At 37.5% G+C, this 22,849-nt stretch overlaps 2 protein-coding genes across 3 annotated transcripts; both read right to left on the reverse strand.

Moving 5' to 3' along the window:
• Positions 1 to 903: 903 nt before the first annotated feature.
• Positions 904 to 7,767, reverse strand: RB195_004692 (uncharacterized protein; the record flags this gene model as incomplete). Of its 2 annotated transcripts, XM_013434939.2 has the most annotated exons (10): positions 904 to 994; positions 2,277 to 2,368; positions 3,148 to 3,318; positions 4,339 to 4,520; positions 4,588 to 4,769; positions 5,545 to 5,591; positions 5,693 to 5,806; positions 5,968 to 6,065; positions 6,150 to 6,300; positions 7,642 to 7,767. In XM_013434939.2, 10 exons carry the CDS (start codon positions 7,765 to 7,767, stop codon positions 904 to 906), a joined length of 1,254 nt encoding a protein of 417 aa, XP_013290393.1. The 2 variants fall into 2 exon arrangements, with proteins under 2 accessions (XP_013290393.1, XP_064033916.1); XM_064182649.1 differs by lacking the exons at positions 2,277 to 2,368; positions 3,148 to 3,318; positions 4,339 to 4,520; ... (2 more) ...; positions 5,693 to 5,806; positions 5,968 to 6,065 and adding an exon at positions 1,469 to 1,618 and having other exon boundaries at positions 6,146 to 6,300.
• Positions 7,768 to 17,986: 10,219 nt separating this feature from the next.
• On the reverse strand, positions 17,987 to 19,864 carry RB195_004693 (uncharacterized protein; the record flags this gene model as incomplete). Its single annotated transcript, XM_064182650.1, has 7 exons — positions 17,987 to 18,098; positions 18,159 to 18,259; positions 18,319 to 18,412; positions 19,279 to 19,373; positions 19,519 to 19,661; positions 19,724 to 19,775; positions 19,841 to 19,864. 7 exons carry the CDS (start codon positions 19,862 to 19,864, stop codon positions 17,987 to 17,989), a joined length of 621 nt encoding a protein of 206 aa, XP_064033917.1.
• Between the last annotated feature and the right edge of the window lie 2,985 nt (positions 19,865 to 22,849).

The raw sequence follows: 22,849 nt of genomic DNA on the forward strand, positions 1-22,849 counted from the left end.
ACGAGCTCTCGCTGCGAGGAGGTGTTGAGAAGTCCCTGGTCAACACTATCTTCTACTACATAGTACTGGTATCAACGCATTAGAAGATCGCTGCATTGTGATTTCCGTGCAAAGTTGCGAGAAAGTGGTTTCTGAATTGCTGTTTCGTCAAGAGGAGTCGATTGTACCGAATGCATTAAAAGAAGTTTTTTTCCCTCAGAAAAAGGAATTATGAGTGAATATTTAGCGTCTGGAGTTGATGAAAAGCAAAATAAGGAATTGCTAAGTGTCAGCAGTCAAAAGGAGAGTGTTTACAGCTTTACATGCGTCGCGGTTTCACGGCTGAACACATCAGACGTTGACTTTACTAGTTTTTCAGTTAAAAATTAAAATCAAAGTCACTGGCGTATCAATCCACTTGGGATGCGCCGACGCTTTTTTTACTGAAATTGAATCGTTGAGGTTTTGGAAGGCGCGTTGGCCTATACCGGGGATAAGTCGATGATCAGGTCAATGTTTTTATCCTCCCAGACAATTCTGGTACCGGTTTATCGACCCCGCAGGGATGAAATGGGATGATGAGGGATGAAAAGCTTGGTGAGCACTGGGGCGGATTCGAACCATCGACCGTGTACCTACAACCTGTGGACCTCTAGCCACCCCTGTTGAAAATTTTGAACATCAAATCTGAGGCCCAGAACTGAGTTGAGCCAGCATTTCTATGAAATCTATTTTTATTTGTCTTCATTTATCAACTGCTTGTATCAACTGAAAATGTATACATTTGGGATTTATATGAATATACATAGTACACAAAGCGTAAACAACGAAAACATTTGAACGAATAACTTATTCATCATATATGACTCTTCTATATATAATTATTTAATTTTCAGACTATGAATCTATAAATCATATGTATATCTACCAATCATAGATCGATTTCGGTCGATTTGACAATTCACCGTTCGGTAGCAATCGTGGGCTGTTTTCTTTGTAGAATTGAGAGTACCACCTGAAATATAAAAAGTGTACTGTAAGATCGAATTTGAATGTCAGATTTTAAACGCGAGAAGGAATTCAGCGAAACAGCAGCAGGTATGATGGGCTCAGAACGAAGCGATAGGGGTAATGGGTAGAGCATCTTAACCTGCGTTTACGGGCTAACCGACGAGTCTACTCTATGTTTAAGAGGTCTGCGATTAAGATTTTGGATAACTTAAGCTAAAGCTTAAACCTTAACTTTAGGCTTAGACTGAACTAACTTAAAATTTGTCGGTGCTATATGCTAAATGCTTCGAAGGGTAATTTGCAATTTTTATTTGAAAATAAAGGGGATGAATCAACAGGATAAAAGAGATCAATCAATCAATTATTGAGCGCACAAAATTATCAGCAGGAAGCACAGGCGAGTAGTAGCACAACTACTGTATCTACGCACGAGTCCAAGACAAGAGGTACCCGTAGAAAGCTTCTGTCCGCTGCTAACCTCCCTGCAATACTGGGCATCTCCAACGCCGCTCCACCAGTTGGGAACCCTCCATGGCTACCTGAGACCACCAAAACACGCCCACTTTTTGTGTTTGAACAAATGCCGCGCGCGACGTTCGCGTCCCGTCGAAGCGATGAAAACTGTGTACTGGGAGTTGAACAAGAGGGAAGGAGTGAGTATGTACCAGTTATATCGTAAAATTAGGACACCGCCAACTTGGTCGTTGATGGACAAGGATCGCGGAGAAGAGGATCATCAGGACGATGATAAAAATTGCTTGGAATAAAACGATGCCGAACCCTATGAGGTAGGACATGCTCGGCAACCGCTTGTCTTAAATTTCGCATATGATGGACTACATATATTTTCTTTTCCATTGAAGCGTTCCTCTCATTTAAAAAAGAGTCTTGGGGTAGAAATTTCTGAGCTTTGTGTTTCTTTCAATGCTCTTCTACACAGAATTATTGCTCGAAGCTCCACAATTACAATGGATTTTCTTACATCTCAGAAATAAGAGAGATTTAAGCGGTCAGAATTTCAAAAGCCGTTCGATATCCAAGAAAAGATATTATTATAAATATATTATATATATTATGATATACAGTTATTCACGAGCTTCTAAAATATCTTCTTCATTGTTACTGATTACCAATGTTGCAGGGAGCAAACCATCTACGAATACCGTACACAGTGAACGGATACGGCGCAGCGTTCATTTTTACGGTACGCCATTAAACAGCTATCATTTGTAAAGACGTGTAAAAATGTTAGAGAGGTAGAAGAGAGTAAACAAAAATAAGGATACCTCCGATGTTTTTGAATTGGTCCATCGTTCCGTACAAGAATTGGACTCTTGATATATTTTTTGTTTGACCAAACCCATATATCTCTTTCGAACTGAAAACACAAACCTATTCGTTAAAATTTATTGAAATTTACCGTTTGCCAGCTGAACGTAAGACTACTAACTACGCCACTCCAGTAAAAACAAAACGAAATTCATTCAAGTAAAAAAGAGGATAAAAGTTCAAGGAAAACGTCGTCAAAGAGCTGACCGAAGTAGTCGCCCTTGGATTAGTGAATATCTTAACATTTTTTAAACAAATTTTATTTACATTTTTATTTATCATTATATTATATTGTTTTTTTTTTCATTTTTGTCTCAACACTATTTTTTAATTCTATATACCTCGTAGAAACGTTCAGTCCATATGTAGATCTCAAACGATCCACCATAGGGTGCCCAAAAATTCTGTTCTAAATGTTCTACGGCTTGTGAATTTTTTTAGTTTAGTTTTTTTCAGTTTTTCTATGAAACCAATGTGTTTTTGAACAAAATGACCTTTTAATTTGAAAACTTTCCAATTGAAAGTAAATTTACTCGTTGAATAAATAAATGTAAAAATAAATAACAATAATCAAGCAAATTAGGAAAAAAGTATATACGAAGTACATATTATAGATAGCACTGCCAGATATGCGTTTAACTTATAAATCTACTATACTATATGTGAACGATTTGATGAAAGAAAATGCCCAGAATCCATGTCCATAGATGCAAAAAATCTCATACTTCACAAATTTCAGGACGTAATTTTTTTACACACCTTTTATCTACATCGTCTACGTATAATTACGACCGAAGAAAAAGAGAATAAATGAGAACCGTGAATTACCTGGTTTGCTTCGCTGATGAGGAAAAATTTCGCAAACCATCGTGGTACTGTAGAATACATTTTAAATCGTACAAGTTGTTGAAGCGGTTCTTGTGGTGTGACATGTTGAAGCACAACACCACGACCAAGAATACCAAAATCGAACAACATATGCACTATTCCAGGTCCATGCTGAAAAAAAATGGGTGAGAATAACTTCTAAAACAGGAAAAATCCCATTTATGAGGAAAAACGCAGAAAACCAAAAAATGAGCGCATCGAAGAAAACGTGAAAATTTTTCGAAGCAGTTATTTCAGCCCGGTTCTTTGGATGTGGAAAGGATAAAAACATTTCGTTGGCCTATTTCATGATATTCTCCGCTGATTACTGTGTCACTTGTTCTTAGCGTGAACGCCCGGCTAAATTCGGACGTCAGACTTCCAGCGGTGCTGTCTTCGCTCACCTTCAGCTATGAATTAAAATTTGAAGCAGGCGCCACTCCTTGTAAATTTCTGGCATGGAATTATTTTTTTTTCAACGATACTTTCTTAAGTCTGCCTTAACAGATCCGAAGATGTACCCTGCCTTTAGATATAAATTCTGCTACCAGTTACCGAATTCCCGAACGATTTATCTGTTGCCACTGTTCTAAGGGAGCGCATTGTTCCACTGGAAAGTTTGGAAGAATTTCGGTGCGTTTCATTATTATCAAGTTAGTGTTGTTCTGTTGCTCTGCATTCCTCTCCTTTTTTTTCATTTTTTCTTCTCTCCGATTTTCTAAAATGGTACGTGGGCTTTTTGAATTGTTGTTCACAGGACTACTGTGAGAGAATGTTTTCACTTTCTCTGGTTTTTTTTTCTGTATTGAAATCCTAGTCGTTACAATAACTACACGATTTTTTTTGTAAACAAAATGATAGCACAAAAACAATAGTAACTGCAAATTACTGCTCATATTATACTATACGAAAGGGTGTAGCGCAGTGGGTAAGCTCTGCTGTTTCTGCGCGATCGATTGATGGTTCGAAACCGCCTTAACGCCAACTAAAACGTCGCGGCCGATCCCAAGCGGATTGATTAACCGCACTTTGTCGTTTTGTCCTTTAACGTGCTAAAATTACGAGTACTACCCGTATGCAGAACTCGATTCCAGACAAGGACGACAAAATTCCCCATTTTATGTAGTGTATCGCGTGAAAGCTGAGAATTACCTGCTCAGCTCTAAGACTGCTATCCGTTAACGGAATCCTAAAGCCAGCAATAGTCATAAATTGATCCAAATGCATAACGGATAAGTGGGAATTCTCTCCTGTCTGTGGTGCCCATTTACCATTCCAAGTATGACGAACGAGTGGATTTGTATTGTCGAGATCAATATTGAAAAGATTATTCCCTGAGATATTCCAGACATTTAGAAGAGAAAATATCATAAAAAAAGGGCATCAATTCAGAAGATCTACCTCTGTTCGGACCAGCGAGATGTAAATAGTTCAGATGCGCGATGTCGGCACCGTTTTCCGGGATTTCTTGGCAATGGCACATAATTTCGTGTTCTGTGCGACCACCGTAAGTCCATTCCCCGTTACTAATCTCGTCCAGTTCAGGAATTTCCCATTCTGGTTCCACACCGTCGCAGTGATACCTAAAGATTACGTTCTTTTGAGCGCATGTGAGGCAAGCAATGAAGGAGACTAAGTGAAAACTGCCAATTCAAGGATTTCAGATATTGTTAGTAAAGAAAGGATTCCTGGAGTGCTTTAAATTTCGAAAAGTGTAGCGTTTGGTGTAAAGCGTTCAGTTAGGAAGAACTACATTCCAGAAAATGTATGATTTCAGGATTTGACTCAGATTCACAAGGAACGTGCAGGATTTATTGTATCTTATTTTATTTAGTGCAATGATATTTAACCATTTCCTTTTTGAACACATCCAAAGATCCATCATAAATAAAAGAAAAAAGAAGGCAGAACCGACTACTCATATGTCCCCGAGTGGGGATGAGATTTTTTTGAAACTCATTCTTATTTCTTTTTTTTTTGGAAATTTTTGACCTACGCAATAGTTGTGGCATTCTCCTTTTTTTAGAAGCGGGAGGAGTTCAATAAAATATCATCGCGTAGAACTTGCGTGAAATGAAGAAAGCGTGAATAATGTACACAACAACTTTTTCTTACTGTATAAATTTTTCTACGGATAGATTTTAATGTTAGAGGCATTTTTTCCTCAGAAAACAATTTTGAAAATTCGCAGGATTGATAATTCCAATACGTTTCTTTGCGGGAAACCGACTAATCATCTGTGCTCAAAAGTAATTTCCATGCAAGAAAACATTTCTACACATTCCAGACAGTTGTTAACCTGGATTTAGCGGCGCAGCTGGAACGAAATCTCCTCCACTGCTAATCGCTACAACTCACCAAACATAGATATGCTGATTCCTTTCCAGAACTGGCCATACGGTGACCTAGATAGACCATGCTGTTCGTAGATGTTCTTCATGTATAATTTTTAAGAAATAGAAGGAAAAAAGGAAGGCAAAAACTAACACAATAGTGGCGAATGTACCTTTGCCTGTTCTGGAATTGTACCGTTTTCATACGGTATTCGTGTGCATTTCCCCGTTTCAGCAGAAAACACCCAACCGTGAAAAGGGCACTGCACACAATTATCGTCTACAACCTAAGCATGAAAGGGATTAAGGGATTTACATCATATTATTATTTATATTGTTTATTTATATTATTATAATATCATTATTAATTATTAGAGTTATATAGATATGAACTGTAAGAATGGAACCAAAAAAAGGAAAAATTGTAAAGGGACTGATAAACACGTACTTTTCCGCCTATATTGAAATTTGCCCCTAAATGTGGGCAATATGATTCCATTAAATGTACTTGACCATTCTCCGATCTGACCAAAGTCAGAAACTGCCCTGAAAATTGTTTTTTTTTTAATTTTTTTTTGTTGCAGAAAAAGTTTTAACAACAAGAAATGAGTAATAAAGTAACTAACTAACCAAATATTGTGACTTCTTTAATGCATTTAGGTTTTATCTCATCAGATTCAGCAATACAATACCAACCGTTTGGATATACTGGAGGTAATTCACCGATTCGTCGCAATTTTGCAAGTCGTGTAATTTGTCGCTCACGATACACACCTTTTAGCTTAAAAAAATGGATTTAAAACAATTTGGTTTTGAACAACACATCTGCTCTATTCTAAATTTCTTCAATTATATCATTTCAGTAAGAATTCTTGCTTAGAAACGCTTCTTAAGGGCAAAAAAATCGGTCCATTCAATATCCAGAAAGCCAAAAAATGGTGATTTGTCTTAGAGGACTGAAGAAGGTATCATTCCTATTGGAGAAGGAATCGTTGAATTTAAACTCATTTTCTGGATTTCATTGCCAGGATTTGAGGCCGTTTTTAAGCCATTCGCCTGCACCACATCGGTTCAGAAACGAAACAGAAACGCTGCTGGACGAGAAGGGCATACTGTGCAAGTCAGTCTCTGTTCAGTCTTATAAAGTTAAAGGATAAAAGGATAAAGTTTCTGGCGAGTGAACATGTGGAGCTTATTTGTTGGAGGCGACTCCAAACCGCCTCCCTTGCACCTCCCAGTCACTTGATTGCAGACTTTTGGCCGGACCGACGTGCGGGATGCAAGGATGTCATGAGTCAGTCCTGGCTCAGCAGAAACAGGGAGTCCATACTGTTTCTGCTGAGCCAGGACTGACTCATGACTCACTGAATCCACCCGCGTCTCTGGCCAAGGGCAAGGTCGCTTTTGGTCCGCGATTAGCCTCCTATCCGCCACTCGTGGAAGCGCCACGTAGCCTCGCGGCTAACCGGCTGTGATCCCTCTAGTGAGGGAGATCCATGAGGTTAGGAGGGTAGATGACGAATATGAGTGTGTTCATGTTCTGTTCCCCCTAATGCTCCTGGGAAGCGGCGTGAGAAATGATCTTCTTGAACGAATTTTCGTACGAAACACGTCATAACGCCCTCTCTATACAAAACCGGTTCCCTCAGCCATCTTTCTCTTAGTTTTACTTGAATACGTCACTGAAGAAACGATCATCGTCTGTGCAGACGCGGCGTGTGTACGAGGGTGGCGTGTTATAAGGTGCCTCGTAGGGAGATTCGTACAGGTAGCGTCGTTTCCCACCACTTTCAATGCTATTAAGGGGATTTGTGCGTGAGTACGCGCATACTCGTGATCTACATTTTTAATAATATATTATCCTGGAAAGACCCTAACATTTTGTCTATTTCGTGGTACGCTGGCTCCACTAAAAAGAAATCCTGGAATAATGCCTGCTCCACTCAACTTCTCGATTATTTCGTCGGTATCTCAGAAGGGGGAACACCTTTAAAATGATTACTACCTCAACCTCGATCTTGAATCAATGGGTGATATGATTAGAATGTCAAAAATTTTGATTCGGAGCAAAAAAAGCTAGAAATATATGTTGCAAAAAATCTAACAAATGCAAAAATCCAACCTCAGGATCACCAAGAAACAACCCAAGATCTCCAAGTTTCTTGATTCGATTGCACGGTCGTAACGCATAATATATGGCACACAAAACTACCAGGATAATTGCCAATACAATCATGAGGATGGTCATCTGAAATGTGAAAAACGTTTTTAGAAAATAAGGAGAAAGAAGACAAGGGATAGGCACTTCTACGTACGTAAAAGATCATAGAAAATGATTCAAAAGGGAGGATGTAAAAGATCATAGAAAATGATTCAAAAGGGAGGTCACTGCTAGATTTGAAAACAAGAAAACTGCTCTTAGGAGAGGCAGATTCATGAGATGAAATCTCTGCAAAATGCAGCACTTTCCACGATCACTCGATTTAAGAAAAGTCAAATGAGGCCCCGGATGACCGCATTCTTGACATTGTTAAAAGGAAACATCGTGGGTTTCGGAAAATATAGAATTATTCGATATTTTGTAAAATATGCTTGAAAAATTGTTTAAAAAATTAGAACGGTAGGGGATAGGTATTTGAAATGATGCTTCTGAAACTGTAAGGAAAGAAAATGATTTTAAACCTGCATATCAGGGAATTGACGATGTTGGAATTTTTCCAAAAAAAATAGGTAGAAGTAGGTACGTAGATTAGATTACGGGTATTATGATCACGTTCAAATTACCCTCCCCCCCCCCCCATCAAATCAGTAAAGGTATACCAGCTCACTGTCTTTTCCAACGATGCAACTTTTTACGGGTGATAGAACGCAGGCAGTTCGCAATATGTCCGCTACTGTGCGTGTCAGACATCTATTGCTGCCTACATATTTGGGTAATAATTTGGTTTGTTCGGATCATGAGAGTCGGACTACAATAGAGTTCCAGAAAACATGGCGATAAACCATGTCCTGTCGCCATATTTTCTGGATTTGGAATTGATCTCTCATAATTACTCACATTCCTACTCCTATCTTCTCGTGTTAAAATTTTTGAAATTTTGTGATACGCTGCCCTTAAGTACAAATTCGTAGTCGGTTCACGAAAATTTCCGACCATTCCAGTTTAGATAACAGTGAGTTCCTTAGAGATTAGGTTAGTGGTGGCTTGGATATAACCCTAGAAAAAGGAGCTTCTTTTCGGCAGATTGTAGAAATCTACCAATTCTCGACTTTAAATTAAATTAAATTAAACGATTAGAGTTTAAAAAATTGAATTAAAACTAACTGTTGGTTTAAATTTAGAAATCAAACTATACTTGTACCAGTACAGCCTTAACTCATTCAAACGGCTACAGCGGATTTACATATGTATATCAATCCTACTATTTTTCTGATATAGTTTTGAAATGCATTATTTTAGAAGTAAGTAGAATTAATTGTTGTTACTGAACCTTAATGAGGGAAAAACACCTACGATACTCCTTAAATATACTCTTGGAGCGCAGTTATACCTGATTGTTAGGCAGATTCCGGTGGTGGATGCGGCGCAAATGTTTGGATACCAAAACAAAAGAAAATTGAACTTTTTCCAAGGAACAACTTCTTAGTCATTCTTGGTCATCATCGTTCATTATGGCGATAAGTGAGTAAGCAGCGTTCCATTCTTCTTCTCAGGATTTCGAATTACCATTCATCAACGTTTTGGTTTCGGTTTCTCGAACAAAAATCAACGCAAGAAGATGGGAGCAGAAAGACGTCCAGACATTTCTCAGGATGCGAAAGGCGTTGGTAGAACGGAGTTGAGAGGAATGGAAAAGAAGAGGCATAAAAGGAGCAAGAAGGAAAAAGCAACGAGGAGTGAGATATGGTGGGCAAATGTAGTAGACTGTCCTAACGTACGGTAGTTGCTAAAATTTTACTAAAAAGTTGTAAACCTCCAGAACTCATTACAAGATTTCAAATGATCCATAAAATATTATCTATTGAGGTCTTACATAAAAATAATGTCAGTGTTAAAGGCATCACCTCACGAATCTGAGGTGGTACGGATTTCAGATGGAGTATTCGTATACGGGATCGTAGATTATGGAAAGGTGGGTGATTCCGTCCATTTCTTGCTGATTGCCGTAAAAAACAGCCCGGAAGATGCGGTGCGTGCACACGGCCGGCGCGCTCCAATCGAACTCGTTGTAGAAAAAAGCGCGCCGGAACACAGTCGAAGCCGTATCTTCCGGGCCGTTTTTTACGGCAATTAGGAAGAAATCGACGGAATCACCCGTCCTTAATCAACAACCCCTAAAAAAAAAAACCAAATAAAAAAAAAAAAAACCAAAAATTTTAGAGTAAAACATTTAAAAAAAATTTTTTTAAAAAAAAGTAAAAAAAAAAAAAAAAAAATATGGAGGGGGGGACTAGCAGGAGAATAGGAGCATGGCTGCGAAAGGACCGGAGAACCAGCGCAAAACAATTGCGGTGGAGGTTCCACTGAAGGTGAGGACCGGCAAATCTTTCACATGTTCTTCTGCTTCTGGTGAAGTAACTTGAATCCGCGATTATGTTGGAAGGATCTATGGCATATAATAGGATTTATTAATGTCTTGTTGTAATCTCTCCTCAAGAAAAGATGCCACTGTAACCAGCGCAATTCTTTCGATCAGATCCATGGGAAGAATTGGGATAGTAAACGATGCGAACCGTGGTCACCTACTATAACTAATTAACTATGAAACGATTATAACTGCAATTAACTATAATACAACAACTTTAATTAACTATGACAATTAAGTCGTTTAAACGTGTAATACTACGAATAACGAGAAAAAAAAAACTATGGCAAAGGCTACATTTTACAATCTTATTTGCTTTCAAAATTATTTTTCGAAACCAGTCGATGTTACTGCGATACCCGTAGAAACATTTTTTCGATACCGTATAATCTTTTGCCAGATGGAAAAACTGTACCAAGGAGCAGTACTGTAGCAAAAAATAAATACAAATTTATTTCCTCTAGGAAAGAGATTCTTCGTTTCTAACAAATGAACTAATTTTTTCTCTGAAAGTTATTGACAAAAATTAAGAAGTGACGTCCTACAACTACAGTAACCTTAATAAACTGAAATGTAACGTGGTAGCCACATAACGCTAATAAAACACTGTTTTGGCAACCTCTATTACACACCCATAAACCATAAAGTGTACGATGTAACTAGTCCTAAATCATATTCCCTGGACTCAAAAAAGCGTCCAGCAATCGCTGCAATGTAGTTATTATTCAATCAATAAATCTGATCAATAAACTTCTCTTCGATGATATTGGGTTGTTCGAAAACCATTACTGCCGTTCCAACAAAAAAGCAGAATTAACTGTGAAATATAAATATTAATATGACAGTTAAGTCAATTCAAATGAATATACATATGTAACCAAAAATATGTAAGGATAATAAAGTTTCTAGCGTTAATGAATCCGCTTCGAACCCGTCACCACGTTCACCTCAATTCAGAATCGTTTGAGGGTTTACGAATGTGTAACTGGCCTTAGCAATGACTTACGGAGGCTAGCCGATGTGTCAAATCAGTGCTTGTATCCCCCCAGACAAGTCTGGTACCAATTTATCGACCCCGGAGGGATGAAAGGCTTGGTGAGCACTAGGGCGGATTCGAACCTCCGATCGATCGTGCAGGCAGCGGAACCTCTAGCCGCTACACTACATCCACCCAAAATAAAGATGTACTTGCGGTAAATGCGTGATGGCAAACACAACAGCAACAACTTCCAGTCCAATAGTTTATTGGGATTTTTTTTATCGAAATTTGGGATAATACCTGGTCAAGAAAAAACATTAACTCATGTTGCCACCGCAGATTTTATGGTGGAAGGATCCCTATGGAATATACATATAGGATTTTTTAAATTCAAAATTACAAAAGTTACTATTCTATAGAGATGAGTTTCTAGAGAGCGTCTAGTTCTGAGTTTGAGTGAACAGAAAAGTGAAAAGATGATGTTCAGTTCTTTTAAAGGAAGTGAATCTCATATCGCTAACGATGCACCTTATTACGGGTGACAAAACGAGAGCATTCTGCAACGCGTCCATCTGGATGGTGCAGCTTCACATGGTGTTTTTCTTTTGCACTATGTTATATCAGTTGGATTGCGAGATTGAGCGACAATGGAGTAACCCGCATTGTGAGTTGCATCGTTGGGAAAAAGGATCACATGAAGCTATTTCACACGCCGTTTTCTTGATTACTAATTGAAATTGAGTGTGTTCACGCCCATATTCGTGAACTAACTCTATTTCGTACTAAAGAGATCCCAATATCGCTTCCTGGAACATTATCTACAAAAGATGATGTGCTCCAGGATAAAATTGCTTATAAATCTTACATATATGTAACTTCAAGCTAAGACAAGTTTTTCTCTCTTTTCCTTCCTCTACAGAAACGAGATAACATAATGGTGACTAACTGACCGTGACTAATTCGAAATAGAAAAGAATTTGAAGGAATTTCTATGATTTGGGGAATGTGAATCCGTGCGAACTGTAGGTTAGTAAGAGAAAAATCGAGTGTTTTGGAGTTGAGTTGTCTTTTCAGGATGCGAAAATGCGTTCGTCGTCAAATCCGAAGAGTAGACGCTCAATCAGCATTGTATGCAGTCAAGATCAGTCTGTGAAGAAAGTCTTTTTATGCTCTTAAATAAATTTTTTGCACACTTGTGGACTCCGGAGCGATAAAGACCCGATTTGTCCCAGACAGACGCAACTACGATAGATATTTGGAACAGTGAAGAAGCATCGAATAGTATTCTTTGCACACAGAAATCCAATTTCGCGAATTAAACCCATCCATAACGCGGTAAAAATATGAAAAATAAGATAGTACCGAACAATACCGAGTAAAGTGTATTAGGTGCTAAAGAATAGTGTACTACAACAAATTTCAAACTTCGAAAACACAGATATATGAGAAAACCGGTTGAAAACGTGCAAAAGAATGAGATTTCGTGCAAAAGAATGAGATTGGAAGAAATCAATCATAAACTGTACTATCGTTTTTAATGTCTCGTGATTGGTGATGGTTCTTAAACAGAAGAAAAAAAAAAGAATTCTGCGTGTCCACTAACAACATTTACGGCAGAAACATTATCAAGGGAAAACAACTAGGTTAATGCCGTTAAAATTTAAAAGTAAAATAAAATATTAATAATAAATAAAACATAAAATAGCAAATAAAAGTGAAAATTTTTCTTGTGTTGAAGGGAGTCTAGCATGGAGTTTACGATGTTAGCACTTCTTATCGGTAGGGATACGGGTAAGGTTGAGTAGATCACGAAAGCAGAATTGGACCATAATTACGGTTAGTTCCTCTTAGTAATCCAGGAAAAGGCGTGTGAAACAGCACTTTTTGATCTGAACTTCCCAATAACGCAATTTTTTCCCATCCAGTCGTCATCGAAAACCCGCGATCCACCTAATACAACTCAAATAAACAGCAAACACTGCCCTGGTGCACAGTCGCAGCTGGCGCCTTGAAGATGGGGTTCGTTCCCTTTCCCGTAATGAGTTGCATCGTTAGAGAAGCGAAATCACGCCCAGCTACTATTCACTCGCTTTCTGGATTTCTAGGAGAAATTGAAGAAATTAGGAGAATGTCAAGTTTTTTTCGAAATTTCACTACATTCTACGGACAATGGCGCTCCTTGTTCACAAGAAGGATATTGTGTTTATTCATTTATTTATTTACTTAAAAACACATACAACTGCAATGAAACAGTGCAATGAAACAAAAACAAGATGGAATAGAGTTTACTGGAATTTCGCAGAATTTTTTTTAAATTTCTGAAACAACTTGAATACGCGCTGAGGTTTTTCCCTGACATTATATCTATAAACTATTATGCCACATTGATTTTCAATGATCTGCGCAAAATTATAGATTATTAGAGCGAATAACAATATTTGAAAGATTTTCCGAATAAAAAGTTCCATAGAATTTCTAGAAAGTCGAGGATCTTCTAGAAACGACAAATGATGTGGGAAATTGAAGGATTTCGTGGTAGACTAAGGTAACGTGTGAATGAAATTCTCGTATCAGTACACTCCTAATTCTATTGCTATTACTAGTGTAGAGATCCTAAAATCATCGTTTTTGTGCTATGCTGTCCTGGAATGAGACATTGCAACAGTGGTAGCATCGATTATGGAAGTGAGAAGCTTATCAGATGACATTTGCTGCAGATAACATTGAATGCAAAGCCAGCGATGAGTCAGAGTCGTTTTTGAAACTCTCAAAATTTTCACTTTATTATATTTATTTACTATATTTACTCATATATATATATGTATATATATAAGGTAATCGTAAAAAAATGAAAAATTTTGCGTCGGAATGGAATCAGAATCTTCGAAATTACATTTTCCAAAAAATAGAAGGCTTTTTCTCCTCATAGAAGCTAAAAAATTAATTAAAAATTATAAAGAATTTAATGTTTAATACAGCTCAAAAAAATCAATTAAAAACTACGTTTCAACATTCAAAGACAGTCGAACATGGGCAATATTCAAAGAATTTAAAAATCTAAAAAAATTAAAAATTAAAATATAGCTTCATAGTTTTAAATTTATCTCACTTACAACTATTTACATTAAAAAATGATTTAAGATTAAATTTTTAAAAAAAATTAATATTTAGAAACAATTAATTATACAAACAACAAGAGTGGTCCAAGGATTCTAAGAATGAAATAAATGTAAAATTTATGAGCAGCGTCGTTTGCATTTTGTACGCAAAAGAATACCACTTCAATATAAATGACAGAAAAGAAAAAGTGAAAAAATCGTGATGAGTCGATCTTGTCGTTATCTCTAGTAATAAATGAATTACGCAGCAAAAAACTATGCAACTTTTACAAAACTAAACAATTACGAACCAAACAATTTATTTTTGAAAAAAAAATAGAGCGAAAAGACGAAAATGGATATATAGGAGTTAATTAATTGATTATTAATAATGATTCCAAAATAGCATTCATTTATTCATTCATTCATTCGTGTACCCATGGTGGTATTCAGACAAACACTAATAACACAGCGTGAGAACCAGTGAAAAAAAACCAAACATCCACAAAAAAATCGAACTAAAAACCGCGCACATACATGATCAGATTAATTATAAAATCATAAATTAGATTTAAAATTATCGACTAAATTAAATACTATCAATTAAATTAATAATCACATCAACTAAGAACGATTTGATAGTGATAGAAAATTTTCTTATTGTATTTCCTATCAAATATAGCTCTAAAATTGAAAATAGAATTTAAAAAATTTAAAAGAATAAAAAATAAAATATAGCTTCATAGTTTTAAATATATTTTAGTTACAACTAGTCACATTAAATAATGATTTAAGATTAAAAAACTTAAGGTTTAGAAGCAATTAATTACACAAACAATTAGAGTGGTCCAATTATCCTAAAAATTAAATAGATTTAAAAAAAATGAAATAAAGGACGAATAATTCAAAGAATGTACGAAGGTGTTATGATTAAAATTAAACTTTTCATAGCGATGTCTTATACATTATGAAAATTCTGCTGCATTCGTGTTTTGAAATTAAGAAAATTCAAAGAATGGTCATAATCACAATAATGAAAGAACTAACGTTTAAATTGAATTCTATTCCATAGAAAATAGAACAAAGAACAAATATTCGACGAAGACAAAGACAAAATTTTGGAATACACAGAAGTAGCGCTAGAAAAAACGTGAGATGTTTTTTTTTAATTCTAAAAGAATAAAGGACGAATAATTCAAAGAATGTACGAAGGTATTATGAAATAACAATTCCGGTATGTCACGCAGTTCGTTACGTGGAATTTTTTTTCTTCAAAACACTTTCCTGGATATGTAATTCATCACGTTTTTACGTAAATTTAATCAATTCCTGCTTCAAAATTTTGTTAATAGTCCCATAACTAAAACAGCTGAACTAAAAACGATTTTTTATTGGCCATTCGAACCTTGCAATATAGAGATCCGAAGAAAACCTTGTTAAAAATAACATGATCAGGTTCACTTGACATGGAAAAAGTTTCCTTTCGAGAAATGTTGAGCTAACTGATTTTTCTGATCTGGAAATTGAGATTTGATGGAAATTTTGAATCACTAAAATCTTCATCGTTTACTTCCGCCTACTGCAGACGTGAAAATCGCTAGACTCAGACTCGAAAACATGGATTTTACTTAAGTGACGGGTTAAGATAACTTTTTTAGAACTGGAGGAATCTTGTGCTGTGTTCAGAAAGATAAAAAGGTGGAAAAATCCGGTGAAACTTAGACTTTTGATACAAGCATTGTTGAACTGTGTAGATTAAGAGGTGATAAAATTGAGAACTGATAAGGACAGGGGAACTGAACAGCAAAAACCAAAGCTAAGGGAGCAGAAATCTGTAAGGCAAGTACAGAAAAAAACCACATAAATACATTAGTGGAGATTTTTACCTGAGATGCTCCTGTGTGGATAATAGAACTACACAAGTATCCTAGGTCACGGCCGTCAGAGCAGATGTTAAGGTCATATCAATTTGCAAGTAAAGTGATCGATATCTAATTCGGACGATGGTAGCCGAACAACTTCGATGAAGAAAGCAGTTTTTAAGTAGTTTTATGACATAGATACAATATTTCCAAAGTGAAAAATGGGGGAATTTTTCGGAACGGTGTGAAAGAACACAGGTGTCGTCTGGTAGCAATCAAGTGCAGCTAATCCAAAGTTTTGCAACGATTGTTCCGGTTATCAGTGTGATAACCACCGCCGATTTTAGCTGATTCTGTATCAGCAACTTCTCGTTTGTGCTTTCCATATAATCAGTTTTTAAGTTTTTTTTCTGAAACGAATCGCAATTTGTAAAAAAAAGTCCATGTTACACCACTTCTTATCCATAAGTTTTTCCACACTCAACTGATTCCATAGAAAATGCGTATGCGATTGTGATTGGTTTTTTTTTGTCCTCCTTTTAAAGACAGAACATTTTCTTTTTCTTTCTTTTAAATTTTCGTTCCGCAATAAAGTGCGCAACAATAGTGCGCCTAAACTTATCAAAATAACTTAACAAAACTTATTATACAACTTATGTGCACTCGTAATAATAGACACCATGATTCCAGGAATTTTTAATTTATATTTATTTAATTTATATTTTTTCTCACGTTAAAAAACTGATGTACGATTTAAAAAAAAAACTAGCAAGATATGAGCAGCACAACTGCAAGGATGAATTATTTCATCGACGTGTTTAAGAGGTTATCTGAAGTGATGAAGAGAGAAAGAGTGAGTTTGATTCTAAAAAGACTGAAAATTTCTCTAATCTGACTCTCAAAATGGAACGCGAACAATTTCTGAACTACTTTACTGCCTTTATTCCATCATTTCTTCCTTTTAAACTCCACCTCTTGATTTTGCCAAACAAAAAAGTGATCTGAGGTGATTCCAATCCTATGTGTTGAGTGCAATGAGCCCACACAAAATTCCACAGAGATCATTTTTATAGATAAGCGAAATTTCAAGTAAATTTCATAGTTTCAGAAAAGCTTAATTTGAATGTATAGAAGAAAAAACTCATGAGCGGTCGTAAGATTCAAGTAAATTCCAAGGATAAAAAGAAAAAAGGAAGACTTATTATAAATATAGAAATATATAAATGAAACAATTATACGACTAATAATATTGTAATTTGAATGTATAGAAGAAAAAATCTTATGAATGGAATTGAAACGAATGAAATGAAATTCTCCCGCATTTTTCTCCGACAGACCGGATTGAGCATAATGGTTGTACCCTACGGATTCTATAGGCGCTGGGAGGACTTGTGCAAATTTGCTTTTCAACGAACACACCACACGAACATGGATTTTCACGAAGAAGAGTGTTGAGGACAGCCATGAATGATGATCATCTACGAAATAATCATCAAATCAAAAATTACCATTCTCATTTAATCAGATGGTTTTCAAAATTGCTTTGCTGTCTGTCTTTCTAGCTCCAATTCAATATACACATATTCAATGTGAGTACAACTTACGCTAAATTTAAATTCGTCTCAAAATTTCCATGGTAGCTACAGTAGACCCGATACGGGTCTAGAACTTCGGGATTCTTCTCAAATTTCCTGGAGAATTAGGTAAAAATCTAATTTCTTGTTACATTAATTCATTTATTGTGGTATTTAGTACTCTTGCAATTTATTTGTTTATTTTTTTTCGGACGATTTTTTCCAACTCCTGAAATGAATTGTGTTGTTGAGCTTGAAATCTTAGATGATTTAAAACGTATTCAAATAACATGCATTTCTTCATTCGTAAAAATTCCACAATGACGAACGGAATGAAACAGAGAAACTTCGCATGGAATGACCGTTTTTCACTCTTGACTGTGACACAAAGGAACGATACATTTCGCAGGTGTCGATCCTTGGGGGCAATCCTTGTCCTCCTTACAAGGGTCGCCTTGCATTGTATAATTTTCCGGAGCACTGGAATATACCAACCATTTACGACATGAAACCCACGACCTGCATAACAGAAGCGCATACCTTTTGTCAAAGATGCATACAACATACATTTCACATTCGTTATTTTCCTTCGGGAAAACTGTCATTCCACATCCGTATGCTGTTGCATTTGGATATATCATCTGAAGGGATTTAGACGGAATTTACTATTTTGCAGTGAAAAAGTGATTAATAGCACCACCTGATTCTTGACTGGCTCGATAGTTTCCAAGAGGTTTGCTAGGCCGTCCACAGCAGTATATTTACCTTCATAGGCATCGCCATAGTTGAATGTTCTGAATGTTCAAAGTTTGTTTGATGTAATTTTTCCCTTTATTTCTCTCTTTCACGTGGTAAAAGGAGAAGGGACGAAAAGAATTAAGTAATAGGAAAGCTGAGCTATAGAGTAGTAGCGCTGACTTGCACAATCCTTATTATCTCATTGATTAAGGAGATCAAAAACTTTTGCGTACAAATTATCTGTCATCCAACAAACACATCTACAAAGCCAGCGGCACAAGGAAAGATATTCGCTCAAAGACTATCTGTCTGACTGTTTTCTTTGTTATCGACGCCCCGAAAATACCGCTATGCAAGTATAGGGTGGTCCACATGAACATGAAGTGTGGCTAGCTATGGGAAATTCGGAGATTTTCTGGGCCAAAGAAACCGGTAAGGGCACTGACTGGACCTTCCTGCGAGAATGTGCGCCAGTCCTCTGCGAAAGAGGACACTGGAGAGGTGTGGGACTGATTTTTCGGATTTCTGGGTGAAGGTGTTTCCCCCGTCAAATTCACACGATCTCAATCCTTTGGATATTAATTTCTGATTGTCGATTCTAGAGCAAAGAGCCCGTTCTTTTGAGCATAAGTCGGTGGATTTGCTGAAAAGAGCCCTGAATTGGGGATGGGACAAGGGAAATGATTGCGGCGTATCCTCAAAAATTCCCGAAAGAGATTGGTTGCTTGCAGCGAAAGTTATTCTGTGGGCGTTGTGTGGACTCAGAATAGAATGTTGTGGCTATTCAATAGAAAAAAAAATACTTCCCATTTGGACTGATTGATGGAAAGTTATGAGTAATTTTTTCCGTCGCACTTCATGTGGGCCCTATAGATGAGAGGACTACGGAAATTTATTCAAATGAGAAGTAAGAACAGCATACCGGTTAACTCTGAACAGACCGTAATCGGTTGGGTTCAAGGTGCCGAAAGTTTCAACCTCACTCATAGCTTTGCGGTAGAGATTATGACTGAACCTCTGAAAAACAATTAACATTTACCCCAAAAAAATTATTCCACGAAACTTGCAGAGGTGCCGGATCTCTCCCTGAGCTGCGAACCCAAGACGTACGTTTCAGCGCTTATTTATTTTACTCTTTAGAAAATGGAGTGAAGTGGCTTACAAGTCCGAACATTTGTCCTCCCGGGCCCAGCGATATTTCTGGCGAATAATTTTCACCTTTCGCAGCCAAAGTACGAATTTGTAAGAAGAATGTATCTATCGCCGATATGTGCTCGGCGGGGAATTCCGGTATCCGACACTTTCCTAAAATAATCACATAAAAATCGTCATTCGTAGCTAATTTTCTGCTGCTGTTCCTTGCTGACCACTGGAGGTGGAAGCTTCTTGAGCGGAGTTTAGAAGTGCCAGATTGGCTATCTATAAAAAGAAAAACTGAGAAGAAACGGAATCTGGCGCTCAAAATTACTGGAAATGTAACTAACGATGCCGAGGAGTAGCGCTTTCATGTCGAAGGTGACGAATGAATTCCATCGATTCGACGTAACCTATATACGATTTGTCGGAGGTATTACTGCATTTTTTTCGAGCTGTATCACTCCAACCGTTTCAATTTGTCGTTTGTCGTAATCTGCACAGAATATCCGCAATATTAGGCGATATCCCTAATTTCCAGGTGAATCGACAAAGGATATGACAAATAATGGTGTAAGACTAGTTACTGTGTGAGCTGGTTTAGTCCTTTACCATTTTTTTTGGTGGCACTGCACATTCCAACGAGCTGCAAACTAAATCCGTTTCCTATGCACTTTCATTTCGCTATGAATTGGAGGACTCGAGAATTTTGAGAAAACATGCGAAAGCATTTCAACAATGAGTCACACAGCATGATATCAATGAAATCATAACCGAGTGGCTCGGTTTTCTAGCTGTTCACGAAATTTCGGTCCATTTCAAATATGTTTTTCATTTCCATGAATTATTAGCGATCATTTCCGAACTTTCGTACCACGGTACAACTAGAAACGGAAACACTGGAACTGCTAATCTTGTTCATGGTAACGCCGCATTGCTTTGAACACATTTCGAATCGAAGCATATTGTCACTGTCTTGTTGAGAAACGAAGAGGAATTGTACATGGATAACAGACCCCTCCGATAGCATTGAACGGGTCTACAAGTCTGTTGTACACAGTGAGTTGCACAACTCATTTCAAACACCTGTACTGTAACCTGGAAAATGAAACCGTCTCGCAGGAGGGAAGAGGAAATAATAAACAAGATGTTCACACCTGATCTATATTGCAATTGACGGAAAAATGAGAATGAAAAAAAATGAATATTTCTTAAAACTAGTGAGTGTACCCTTTGTGTAGGATATTAGCACTCATTTTTCCGTCAGTTGCAATATAAATCAGGTGTGAACATCTTGTTTATTATTTTCCTTGCATGAGGCATCTTAGCAGATCATTTGAAAGCTTTCTGATGAAGTGGTTATCTTCCCACTGATTTAACAATAGATGTGCTTCAGCCTTAAAATCCACAGCAATTCAGAGAGGTGATCGAATTATTGGGTCTTTTCAGGATATGAATACCGTACCTATAAATCACTAGTCGTTTTCAACAACGATTTGGTAGTGTTAAACAACTATTTCTTCATCAAGAAATAGTTGTTTAACACTACCAAATCGTTGTTGAAAACGACTTAAATTCTATATGGGCGGGCGTGGCTCAGTCGGTTAGAGGTCCGTTGTAGCCACACGGTCGAGGGTTCGAATCCGCCCTAGTGCTCACCAAGCCTTTCATCCCCCCGGGGTCGATAAATTGGTACCAGACTTGTCTGGGAGGATAAATGCACTGACTTGATCATTGGCTGGCCCCTGCAGGTCATTGTATAGGCCAACACGCGTTCCAGAACCTCAACGATTACGAATTCCAGTAAAACGCGTTGGCGCATAACAAGTGGATTGATACGCCAGTGACTTTATCCTTTTTTATCCTTTTAAATTCTATATTTGTTCGACATTTTGGGTTTTTTTATTTCTGGGAAATTCTGGCTATTTTGGGAAACTTTATCCTTTGTCCTTCTATTGGCAGTACCCATAAGTGAATGTGGCGAGTGCAAACAAAGTTGATCTGTTAACAAAGGAGGATAGGATTATCCGACCATAAAATGAAATGACAAATGTTGTTAATTTGAACTGTGGTGGTGGATAACCGCACTCTACCTGTTCCTTCTATAATGAATATGTTTCACCAAAATAATCGTTGTGAAATGTCGATGGGGCGGACGAGATTACGTAAAATATGTGTGCAGAGAAAATAAATATATCGAGAATATTTCATGAAAAGATGCATTTTTAAAGACATTGAATCCGTTTCTTGCATCGTCATTCCATCGTCTTATCCGCAACAATCAGTTTACCGACGCAAACTCGGGCAGCGACACTTCGTTTTGGGAGCCAACCATTTGTTACAAAACATTTCAAGCGCTAAAACGACTGGAAACGTATTTCCGCAACTCGATGCTCTTGTGTGCGAGCTACTTTTTATTGGGTACCGGTATTTGACCAAGGCAACTGTTTCTGCTGGTAGGCATTTGTCCAACTGGAAGAATTTTACTGTATACGAGCCTTGTTCATTGCATCTTTTTATTGCAGTACGTCGTGAACATAAAACCACTCTTTGCACCTATTGCGAGTAATCTCGTTCGCCTCCACAATATTTCGAAATAGTTGTTTTGGTGAAACATGTTCATTAGAGAAAGAGGTGCAGTGGATAATCCACTCTTAAAATTAACCACACGATAACTTGTTGTTTGATTTTATGGGCGAATAATCCTCGCACCATTCGTTCACAGTTCGTACTAGTTTGTTTGACTCTCGCTCTTAGCACCCAATAATGTGTAACAGCTGGCCCATCTCGTCGGAATCTCCCTAGAGGGCATTTAGAATCTTTTGGACCCACTCTAGCGTTTTTTTTACTCCATCTATCGTCGATCCTTCTCATGTGACCGGCCCATTCATGCTTTGCTTTCTCCTCCCTCTGGTCCCTCCTTCACTCCCTCTGGTGAAGCTCCACCCACGGATTCTCCCTTCTGAAGTACGACTCGCTATCAAGTGCATGAAACCTGACACAATCCCCGGACCTGATTTTATATCAGCAGACTTTCTTCGAGCAGGTGGCCATCCACTTCATGTAATCTTAGCAGCGCACATGACCTCCCACCTTCAGAAAAAAAAGGATCCCAGACCAGTGGAAGACCCCACGAACCGTTCTTATCCATAAGAAAGGTGACCTAAAGGACCTTCGGAACTACCATCCGATATCCTTGCTGAGTGTGCTATACAAAGTATTTACTAAAATCCTCAGGCGCATATCTAGGACGCTGGATGAAGCCCAGCCACAAGAAAAGCTGGACCTCGTTAGAGGTTCACTTGCTTGGGCCACATCCAGACCGTGGCGTGGGTCTTAGAAGTCTGCCGGGAATACCG

Source organism: Necator americanus, chromosome I, assembly GCF_031761385.1.
Source record: "Necator americanus strain Aroian chromosome I, whole genome shotgun sequence".
In the NCBI taxonomy this organism is placed as follows: domain Eukaryota; kingdom Metazoa; phylum Nematoda; class Chromadorea; order Rhabditida; family Ancylostomatidae; genus Necator; species Necator americanus.